The 12,277-nt window shown below is 42.4% G+C and overlaps 1 protein-coding gene across 2 annotated transcripts in view; it reads right to left on the bottom strand.

Annotated features, from left to right (window-relative positions):
* Positions 1 to 12,277, bottom strand: part of LOC126416028 (poly [ADP-ribose] polymerase tankyrase) — a 301,772-nt gene that overhangs the window by 95,915 nt on the left and 193,580 nt on the right. Inside the window, exons 9-11 of one of the 2 annotated variants that reach the window (XM_050083481.1) lie at positions 3,546 to 3,659; positions 3,292 to 3,457; positions 2,367 to 2,586 (exon numbers count right to left, since the gene is read on the bottom strand). In XM_050083481.1, the coding sequence (XP_049939438.1) occupies positions 2,367 to 2,586; positions 3,292 to 3,457; positions 3,546 to 3,659 (500 nt within the window). The remainder of the gene's footprint in view (positions 1 to 2,366; positions 2,587 to 3,291; positions 3,458 to 3,545; positions 3,660 to 12,277) is intronic. The other variant, XM_050083482.1, reaches the window with a different exon arrangement.

The following is a 12,277-nucleotide window of genomic DNA, read 5'->3' as shown; positions in this document are numbered from 1 at the left end:
CTTGTCGCAGCCATCGTGGATTTTCCGTTGCTCAATAGTGCATATTATGCCGGTTTACGTTACCGCTGTTGGTAAATGACACTTCGTCGCTTAATAGAACACGTGCAAAAAATCTGTCATCATCCCGTAATTTCTCTTGTGCCCAGTGGCAGAACTGTACATGATGTTCAAAGTCGTCACCATGCAATTCATGGTGCATAGATATATGGTACAGGTGCAATCGATGTTGATGTAGCATTCTCAACACGGACGTTTTTGAGATTCCCGATTCTCATGCAATTTGTCTGCTACTGATGTGCGGATTAGCTGCGACAGTAGCTAAAACACCTACTTTGGCATCATCATTTGTTGCAGGTCATGGCTGACGTTTCACATGTGGCTGAACACTTGCTGTTTCCTTAAATAACATAACTATCCGCCGAACGGTCCGGACACTCGAATGATGTCGTCCAGGATACCGAGCAGCATACATAGCACACGCCCGATGGGCATTTTGATCACAATAGCCATACATCAACATGATACCAACCTTTTCCGTAATTGGTAAAAGGTCCATTTTAACACAGGTAACGTATCGCGAAGGAAATACCATCCGCACTGGCGGAATGTTACGTGATTCCACGTACTTATACGATTGTGACTACTACAGCGCCATCTATCACAAAGCGAAAAAAGTGGTCCAACTAAAACATTCATATTTCTTTACGTACTACACGAATATGTAATGAAAATGGGGGTTCCTATTTTTAAAAACACAGCTGATATCCGTTTAACATATGGCAGCGCCATCTAGCGGGCCAACCACAGCACCATCTGGTTCCCCCTTCAAGCTAGACGAATTTCATTCTTTGTAGTTTTTTTCGTTTGATGCTTATTTTGTGAGATATTTGGCCCGGTCACTATCAATGGACCACCCTGTATATATGGGAGGAGTAGGCCATCCTAACTAGCTTGTTGGGAAATATGCCATTTCTTAATGCGGTAAGAAATGGTGTTGGGCTCTCTTTATAAGAATAACTGATATGACTGTTGTGAACAACTGTTATACTCCGTATGGTTTATGGAGCACGATTTCTGGGGAGTTTCCGATGATATCTTGCTGTATCTAAAACAGCTACCAACTGCAGAGTGGGACATCCCTTATCAACACCAAGAAGAGTGTTTCATGAAGTAAGATATGACGGAAAAGGACCACTTTGTGTCAATATGTAATTCCCAAGGATTTTGTCAGTTTGTTGGTTACAAAAGCATACCAATGACATACTGTAAGAAATGTAACAACTGCTTTGAATCTTACCACACACAATGAGATACAGCAATGTAAAAGCATAAATAGGTAGGTAGAACTGAAAAACACTGACGCCTGTAAAGTAAATTTTAAAAGTAATAGAGGTTTTTCTTCTAAAACTGGATGATTTTTGTAACACAAAAATATATAACAACGAATAATATAATGAGTATATGTAATTTACCTTTACAAACAACAAAGTTGTAATAATGTACTTATGAAAAATGAATATTCAACAGAAATACCAATATTTAAATGTCTGTATAATCATCAGATCCTGTATCATCTTAGTTATCTATTTATAGATCCGGCAACTCTGTTCATCGGAGAACCTTAAAAAATAAATTAAGGAATTATTTATGTTATTTGACATCATTAAATTGTATAAACATGGAAATATAAGGTTTCATTTTCTTCCTCACAGTACATTTTAACTATGATAGCAATGCATTTAATCCTTAGACACACTGCTTCTCCCACATATACTCTCTTCTTATATGTAATTTTACAGGGGGAGGAGTAGACAAGAGAGAGATAGGGGGGGAGGAAGGCATTAGTACGTATAACCAACTCCCATACATTTTTAGCAATTGTCATCATGTCGTTATACAGGATGGAGAAAAACTGTGTCACAAAATTTTAACCCTGGATAGCTGATGCCAGTAGGAACCAAAATTATGAATGTTGTGTAGGTCAACAACGCACAATTTAAAAAAAATGAAAACTTGGTGTCACGCACTCCGGCAACCATAGTGCTGCGCGTCAACCGAAGAATGGCAATGGCAATCCCACGGCTAATGGGAGTGCGTGGCACCAAGTTTCCATAGTTTAAAAATGTTGTGTTGTCGACCAACACAACTTTAGTAATTTTGGTTCCTATTGGCATCAGCTATAAGGGGTTATAATTTTGTGACAATTTTTCTCCAGCCTGTATACATCAGCTCTATTCTATTTTTTGCACAACTTTTTATGTAGGTATGACCATTGAATTTTATGTTCACATTTATCAACAAAATATATTAAAAGGATTTTCACCATTATAGAATGTAGGAACAAGTTGTTATGAAAGGATTCTTACCTGCCAAATGGAGTGGTGTGGAATTTCGTCCCTGAGCATCTCTACAATTTATATTCTCTGACGAGACAAGCCTTTGGACCCGTGCCAAGTTGCCCTTTTTGGCAGCATCTAGCAATGCTGCATTACCTCTTAAAAGGTCTGCCACATCTTGATCACCCTCACGCACTAGATCCAGAGGAGTTGCACCATCTCTATTCTTCTTGCTAGCATCGGCACCATGCTGAAATTTTAAGTTCTTACATAGCAAATCATAATTCATACACTGTCTCCCCTTCTCTTTCACAAGAAATGGGTGTTTGTCAGTTTAGTATTAGTCAAAGATAAAAATACTGTCATAAAACAGTATGAGCAACCTCAATGGTTCCTACGGACTTTGAATTTGTAATTTGGCCTATTTAATCCAAACTGATTGATAATAATGATATGCAACATAGAAAGTTTACTGAAGCATATATATGAGTAGGAAAACTTTCACGGAAAGGCACATGAAAGAAAGCAGTCAGCCACACTGACAGTTATCTAAAACATCCACTGTACTTGGAAGTCAATGCATGGGAAGTTTAATACTCTTAACTTCTTCATTTATTCATTATTTATGGTGGCATTACTTTCTTTCATTTAGCTCCTGCATTTTGCAGGTGTTACTTTCTCTCTTCTGCACTATACCATCACTGTGATCGCACCTCAACAAAATTTCAAATTTTCACGTTAAAGGAAAAGTGGGTGGATAATATCTAATGAGAAACAGGCCATTTATCTGTAGATAAGTAGATTAGGCTTGTGAGACACTGTCTGCAATTTTAATTTTTGATGCTGGAGAGTATTAAGGTCACACCACCATCCTTAAAAGATCCTCCACAATTTACATGTTACCAATTTTTTAAATATAATAATCAAACTCTTAGCAGAAGTACAATAACCAAACCTTGAGCAGAAGTCGTACTATGTCGTATTTGCCTTTAGCTGCAGCCTCATGTAGAGGTGTGAACTTCCACAAATCCGCAACATTTACACTAGCTCCATGCTTCACAAGCAGTTCAGTCACTTCATAATGACCATACGAACAAGCATTGTGTAACGGAACGAGTCCCCTGGAAATAATAATAAATTAATCCCATTTACACTTATGGAATAAATTTATTTATATCAGTGACATCCATAACTTATAGTAATACATACCCCTTATCTTTAGCATGGACATCTGCTCCATGTGCCAGTAAATATTCCACCACAGCCACTCTGTTGTAGCCAGCAGCAAAATGGAGAGGCGTAGAATGCCTGTTAAATGAAGAACTGTTGGGAGAAATTGAGTTCTTTGCAAGTCACATCCAAGAAAATATCTTTACAGAGCACACAAATTATTTTCCTTTCTGTCTTTCAGAAAGATTCATCAACATAATAGCCTGAAGAAAAGTCCTGAAGTCAAAGTAATATAACCCTACTTACTTCCTTTTTTTTACACACACACACACACACACACACACACACACACACAACTAAAATAAACAACTGTCAATTTTCTCAATACTTTTCATGCCTTTTAGAAAGCATTAGCCTTTTTTTGGTAATTTTTTATCTATCTATATAACCAAACATAGAGGCTCTTTTTATTTGCAAAATGTAAATTGTTGCACAATCAAGATCCTTGGATTTATAGGAGTGCACTGAAGTACATCCTTCTAAAACAAAAATTAAGGTCAAAATAACAGTTTACATACATAAAGACGTGTGAAACCCACACATGCTACAATAACATCTAGAAAGACACAAAATAACACTAACAAATGGAAACCCCAACTAGGAATATCAGCAATCTACGAAAAGATAAACATTGCTACTTGCGGTAAAGAAGACATGTTAAGTTTCAGACAGGCACAATTAAAGCTGTTGGCCACAGCCTTCATCAACAAAAGAGAAACACACACCATTCATGTACACAAGCAAGCACACCTCATGCACTCATGACCGCCAACTCCAGCATCTCGGGCCAGAATGCAACAATCGTGGGATGCAAGCAATATGGAGGGATAGGGGAAGGGGAAGGGATAGTGGTGTGTAGGTGGGGAGAGTGACAAATGCTGCCTGGAGGAGTGTACAGGGACTACAATGCCAACAGGTGCAGTGTCAGGAGGTTGTGGGGCAGAGAGGTGGGGATAAAAGGCGCGGACCAGGAAAGATAAGCAGGAGTGTTGGCAAACAAAGAGGCTGGGAGACAAGTATTGAGAGGAGATAATAGCAAAGAAGGGGTGGAAACTTTTGGGTGGAGGGTGTGGGGACTGTTTGATAGCGTAGGTTGAGGACGGAATAGCTATGGGAGTGGTGAATGTGTTGTACAGGTAATTCCCATCTCCAGAGTTCATAAAAGCTGGTGGTGGTTGGGAGGACTCAGATGGCTTGGGTAATGAAGCAGTCAGTGAAATTAAGCTGTTATGTTCAGCTGCATGTTGTGCCACAGGGAGGTCTATTTTTACTCTTGGCCACAGTTTGGCAATGGCCATTCCTCCTGTTGGACAGCTGGCTGGAAATCATATCAATGTAAAAAGTGGTGCAACACCTGCAACAAAGCTGGGAAATGACATGGCCGTTTTCACAGGTGGACCAGCCCCCGAAAGGGTATGATAAACCTGTGACATGACTGGAATAGGAAGTGCTGGGTGGGTGGATTGGGCAGGTCTTCCACAGGAATATGATCCTTGACGGATGACTAAGATGTCGGTACCTGCATATCGACAGTTGTCATCCCTTTCACAACAAAAAATCCCCCCCCCCATAAAGCCATCCGCGGACGGTGTCTGCACAATGACATGAACTCCCTTGCCAAGTACGCTGTGTCTCACCAAGGCCTTCACAGATAGGCACTATCCCCCAGACCTAGTCCACAAACAGATCTCCCATACTATTTCTCCTCACACCCCCAATCCTCCCACCACCCCAATAGCACACTGGACTGGAACAACTGAACTACATACTTTGCCAGGGCTTTGATTACCTATCACCATACCCTGAAATGTGCGATATCCTACCCGAGATACTTCCCACCCCTCCTAAAATGGTGTTCCATTGCCCACCCAACCTCCACTTAACAGTCCATCCATATGCCACTCTCAATCCCTTGCCACTAGAATCATATTCCTGTGGAAGACCCAGGTGCATAATCTGCCCAATCCACCAACCCGTCACTTCCTATTCCATTCCTGTCACAGGTTTATCCTACCCCATCCATCAGTTGGGTGACCTGTGACAGCAGCCATGCCATTTACCAGCTTTGCTGCAATTGTTGCACAGATTTTTTATATTGGTGTGACTACCAACCACCTGTCACAAGGAGGTTTGGCCACTGCCACAAACTGTGGCCAAGAGCAAAGGAGACCGCCCTGTGGCACAAAATGCCACTGACCATAACATGCTTGAGTTCAATGGCTGCTTTGCTACCCCAGCTATATGGATCCTCCTCTTCACCACCAGCTTTTCTGAACTGTGCATATGGGAGGTATCCTTATAACACATTCATAACACTTGTAATTATCCCAGCTTCAAACCTACAGTAACATACTGTCCCCACACCTTCCACACAAAAGTTTCTACCCCCTCTATCCTATCATCTCCTCTCCATACATGTCTCCCAGCCTCTGTTTACTGCCTTCTGCCAACACACCCACCTATCTTACCCCGCTCCACTCCCTTTCCCCCTTGTGCATTAAGTTTGCTTGTTTGTGTTTGGTTCTCTTTTGCTGATGAAGGCTGTGGCCAAAAGCTTTGTGTAAATGTCCTGGAATTGTGCCTATCTACAACTTAATGTGTCTTCTTTACGGCTGTTGGCAAAATAATACTAAAATGTTTTGGTCTTTAGGGTAGCAGGTTCCTTTTCCTAAACATAAACAAATGCCAAACAGTATAAATTATTTATGACTAAACTGACACTAATTTCTGTAACACTGCCATTTTCTTTTACTTCCAGAGCTTGCAATTTCTGAAATCCCCCTGTGTCATTATCTGCTGCTTTGGTATGTGTTGGCATAGTAATCGTCTATACAGTTTCAGTAGTATCAGCAAATGCAATTCCTGCTATTTCACAAATCAAGCAAAACAATGTGACATAGTATGAACTAAATAGTTGATGTGGGTGCCAGCCATAATGTGCTTTTGTTCCTAACAGGATCACAGAATCAATTAAGATTTCCACAAAATTTAAGCGTCAAATTACAATACATTTCTCTCAAATACCACTTCCACAATGGAAATAGTGACTGTAACATCACAGGTCTAGGCATAGGGCTCAATGCCATAAAGCAGGACAGTTGCAGCAAGATGCTGGCTAAGCATTGTGCCAGTCACTCACTGGGTGTCACTACCTGCCTCCAGAAAGTGCCTTGACCATTACTGAAATCAGGCATACTTTAGCATGTGACACATGTGGCTTCTGGAGCTGAAATACCACACAACACACCTAATTTGGCATGGATAAATACTGGACCCAGACCAAGCTGGAGATGCTTCCACATCAGCTCCTGACAGCTCTATCGAGGTATGCCATAGCACAAGGCCATCATACCGCTTGGTCAAGTTCAGCATAACAATTACTGACATCCCCGATCGTAACACTGGCCGTTGGAGTTCATGAGATCGAAACTCTACCATGCCTGTGAAACACAGATGCCGTGGATCAACACCAGGCTGTGCCATCGGACAAATGCAGATATCTGAAGCTGCTCAGCCTTGCTAAGACAGTAAGACAGTTTCTCCTATAGTAGTCCTTGCCAACCCATCAAACTCACAACACCCATGTGGGAAAATGGAATGCTATCCTGACAACATGATGAATGACTCTTCTGCTCTTCTGTAGAGGTCATTACACCCTAGGCCATTACATTCTGGAGTCGGCAGTAATGCATGTATGTAGCAGCATGTGCTTTCTATAACTGCTCGTGGACTCCTTGCATCTGTCATTCCTGGATTTGCCCTCTTCCTGCTGTCCTATTTTTCTTGTCAGGTATAAAGTCTGGTGTGGTACCTGACAAGGGCCTAAGGGATGAACAAATGAAATTAGTTGTGTGTATGCAGTGTAACCTACAATGTCTTGTGGTCCATCCCTGAATCACACAAAATGATACGCTGAGTATATAGGCAAAAAGGGAATTATGCCTGGCAGTGTAGGGAGAGTGCTTTGTTGAAACGAGGAAGGCTGCGGGTATCAGGGAAGTTTAGGCCAATGTACACAGTTGGTCACTGTAAGCACAGTTTGTTGCAAGCAGTGTTGATGCCAGAGTTGTGTGCAAAGTTCCTCTCTTCCTCTTCGTTTCTGTTACACACTCCTCCTGCTTTCTTCTATTTTCTAATGTGGTAGTTGTAAGATGTGGTACAGCGCTGACAAAGTAAAATGTACATCAGTGTTAAAGCAGTACATTTTGGCTTGAGATTTTTAACTTTGACACTGGCTCAGAGCAGCCTTGAAAGGTGTTGAGATATCATGGATGAGATGGGTCATTGGCCAGCTCTAGGTCCCTTGAAGTTCAGTGGGCAAGACAGCAGAAAATCTATGTAAGATAAATATTGTCTGAAATTATGTATGGCATGATGGGAGAATGTACCTGGTATTAGGGAGTTACATCAAGGAGGAAGTATTGTGGAGTATTAAAGAGTTGCATTAAGGTGCAGTGCACAGGTTGTAGCTGCTGAAGCACTTGTGGTCTGTAAATATATCAGTGGTATGCAGAGCTCATGTAGCATGACACACTGCATGGATGATGGATGTGGGATGCTCAACAGCATGATCCTCAGCACCTTACAAAGTATCATCATGCCATTCACTTGGGTCGACAGAGCTGCTCCCACAGGTGGAAGTGCTTATAAAGCATAAGTGTCCAACTAGCAATTATAAAAAGCTGCACAAAGCAATTACACAGAAAATAACCAGTAAAAATGTCAAATTGCATGAGCAAGCTATGTATCCAATGCACACTGACTTCCCACCCTCAGCACTTCACTACAGGTACGAGGTCTGACAGTTCACAAACTTTCAAAACTCATGTTACACTGATGATGGTGTCACCAATGATGGCACGCAGATCAACAGCCAAACTGGGGGTTACCATAATCTCAGTGAATAAAACATATGTAGCCATAAAAGCTTAATTTGAAAGTGGCACATGGTGGATCGTCTCACCGGAAGTGGGAAATGTGTTGGGCAATCTCCTACGCAGAGTCTGGTGAGCAACACATTCTATCGGTGAGGTTGGGATTAAGTCCACCACACCTGCATGGTTGGTTTGAGTGACCACTTATAACCATTCAGTTTCCCTCTGACACATGATTATTCTACCAGACACTGAGATGAAGGCACGCAAGGGGATGGGATGTCATAGCAGAACACAATCCCTGTTGGCTGGTTTATCAGCTGTGTCATTTCCTTGTATCCCGTGTTCAGTTACCCAGCGTAAGACCACCTTCTTGCCTTTGTGTTGGATCCGCCAAGGCGGAAATTTGTTCCATTCCTGGCTTCACATTTAGAAGTCTGATATATCCAGATGTGTGAGAAAGTTTGTAGCAAGTATCCCAAATGGCTTAGTCACATGGGGCCGGCTCCTGGACAGCCACTCAAAGTTGGGATGGACTACCACACTAAATGCTAATGACTGAGGCAATGATGAGCTTTTCAGGACATACTGGGCCAGAAGGAGGCACTGTTGAACATAGTGTAGTGGCCTGTGGACACAAACTCTGAACTGGGTTGGTCTGAAGGGCTCCAGTCAATATCTGAATGCCCTCATGGCAGACAGTGTCTAACATACTGAGGTAGGAAATACAGGCTGATCCCTAAACCACTCTGCCATAATCTATCATGATTTGACAAATACCCTATAAAACTGCAAGAGGTGATACCTGTCAGCTCCCCACACAGCATTTAACAGAGTTCTTAAGAAGCCACTGATAATAATTGCAAACAGTGTGACACTGAATACACTGCCTTGGGAGACTCCAGTCTCCCGAAAACAGCAGTACACAAGGCACCAACACAATATCGAATGCATTGGTCCTCGAGGAAGGATTAGATAAGAAGTGACAGACACCCCCACAGTCCCCATTCATTAAGTTGGCAAGGATGTTGTACCTCTAACTGGTGACTTACAATTTTTCATGGAAAAAACAAACCAACCAAATGGTTTTGGTGTAAGAAGGACTCCTGTATCACCACCTCCAGTAGACTTATGTTGTCAAGGGGAGAATGATAGCACCTAAAACTGCACCAGGGGCAGCACAGGAAACTTGGAATTCGAGGATGTAGTGGCTGACCAGGTGCTCAAGAGCCTTATCCCTACTACTCCAAAGGGCTGCACCTCAGTAACTGTTAGGGTTGGTAGAATCCTTGACTGGCTTCCATAACAGAATTAATAACGCTGCTCCTAAGTGGAGGGGTACCGTCCATCAAACCAGATCTGTTTGAGGAGGATAGGAGTCTGCCTTTGGCTCTACGGCACAGATGATGTAACATGATATAATGAATCTGATTCGGTCCTGGACCAGTGTCTCTGGGTGCAGACTGAAGTGATTTCAATTCCCACATAAAGAGTGGAAGATGGTAGACTGCCTAATTACACAAGAAGCAGAGCCATATCTCCACAGCCCTATGGAACATCTAAACACAAGATTTTGTCCAGATGATGCAGCGACAGTAAAAAAGTGTTCAGGTAAAACCTGAGCCACGTCTTTAGGAGTGGCCATAAAGGCTCAATTTCTCAACAAGGCCATAAGCAGAGGTGTACTGCCCTTGCCTGAAATTCCTTATTTCTTCATTCCACCAAGGAACAAGCCATTGTCTGAGGTTGTTGCTAGACTGGGCAAAGGAATCAGTGGCAGCTCAGTGGATCACATAGGTCATATAGTCCACAATCTCCTGGGCACATTCCTGTTGGTTGAAGATGGCCTGCTGACTGTATCACAACCAATTTGCCCTTTAAAGTATCAGTCTCCTGTTGACCACCATCTGTGTCAGCAGGTGTCTCCACACTAGAAAGTGGTCACTGGAAAGCAAATCTGTGCCCAGTTCCCACTGAATTGAGTCTGCAATAGCTGCAACGCAAAAACAAAGGTAAATGGCTGAGGATGAGCCTGTAGCTGTATAAAAATGTGCCATCTGACCAGAGTTTAAAAGGCAGATACCCCCTAAATTGAAAAGGCAGTTGATAATTTGATCCCTGGAGCAAATGGTACCTGAGCCCCACAACACAACGTGTGCACTGAAGTCAGCCATGAGGAAGAATGGGCAGGGGAGGTGCAGAAGAGCTCTGTTAATGCACCTGCACTCAACAGATCATGAGGTGGAAGATGTAAAGAACACACTGTAATGTTAGCTGGTGTGAGAACTTCCATGGCAACTACTTATCGGGACGTGGTAAGGACAGGAGAGGAGGGGCGTCTATCATTGACGAAAACAACCACCCCATCCTTAGCCCTGCCTCCAGTAAGATCATTGTTCCAGCCCCTTAATGCAGGCTTATGGGTGACTTTAAAATGAGTTTGTTGTAGTAAGATGCAGAACGGTCTCTCTGGAGGCAGGATTTGCAATTCTTCTAAGTGAAATCAGTATCCATTTAAGTCCCACTGCAATACGGATGTCACTTTGTGAGCCACTGATTAGCAACGACTGTCCTTGTCATGCTCCCTCCCTTGGCAGGGGCGATTTATCCAAAAGATAAGAGTGAATATATACGGTGCCTGGCTCTCTATTTCTCCCACATGGATATCAATATCGCCAACAGTAAAATCAGAAACTGAATAGGGACAATACTCTCTGACCCAATGGTTTACCTGCCACTTTCTTCGATTTTCAATGACTTTTTGCATGACTTTTCCTTACTTATGGGAGGAGTTGGTTGCATGAGTAGGGAGGGACAGCTAAGTGTGCCTTCGATGGTGTGCAGGCATACTGGCTGAGGTTCCAAGTGTATTGATTATGATGTCTGAGCGATTAGGGGGTCAAGTGTAGTTTTCCCCCTGCAACACTGACAAATGCGTGTACAGCTACTCACATCTGTGGTCTGGTGTGGAGGCATAACACTTGATGGCTGGCTTCTTAAGGGCCGATGCAAATGAAGTAGCATACACCAGAGGTTGCAGAGCTATGAAAGCTCTTTTAGCTTCACCATAGGGTACGCATCTCCTAAATTTCAACTCTAGAATTTTCCTTCCCTTGTTATAGGTGCTGCAGTTCCTGCTCAATACCAAGTGATCCCCATGGCAGTTTATACATTTTGTAGGAAGTGTACAGGGGCTGGGTCTCCACAATTTCCACACACAGCCCTCCCTGTTATATGCCATAGTGGTATGACCAAATCTTTGACATTTAAAATATCGCACTGGGTTGGGAATAAATGGTCGAACTTGAAGATAGATACAGCATGCAAGAATATGTTCAGGTAATTCCAGAATGCTGAATGTTAGGATAAATGTTGCAGTTTTCCCAATGTGCCATTGACTCTCCTCACATATTTCTGCATTTAAATGACACTCACATTTCTACATTATTTGTATAATTCCTCTAGGCCCTCTCCATTATATCTGAGCAGGTCACCATGCCTTTACAGAAGTTGCAGGTGTTATGCAATTCAGCTACAACAGGGTAGTCATTTAAAGCCTTGCATTGCAGAAGTGTGGATACTTATGTGACATGGCATTTCAACTGTTAGTGTTTTGATTATAAAGCCGTTTAATGCTTTTTGAGGACTCTGTAATACTCTCCAATGGATTGTGAATAAAGAAAATGGAGGCCTTCTCTCAAAGGTTCCTTCTGCTCTCTTGATTACAATGAAAATTTTATGGCAGACTAGTGCTCTGTTGCTATAATTCTGAGACTACTACTGGGAGGGGCTGACTATCCAAACTCTCTCCATTGGGTGGGTGTATGTACTACCAGA

The sequence above is a fragment of the Schistocerca serialis genome, chromosome 8 (assembly GCF_023864345.2).
Source record: "Schistocerca serialis cubense isolate TAMUIC-IGC-003099 chromosome 8, iqSchSeri2.2, whole genome shotgun sequence".
Lineage (NCBI taxonomy): Eukaryota > Metazoa > Arthropoda > Insecta > Orthoptera > Acrididae > Schistocerca > Schistocerca serialis.
Note: the sequence above shows the minus strand (reverse complement) of the source record. Positions and strands in the feature narration are given on the sequence as shown.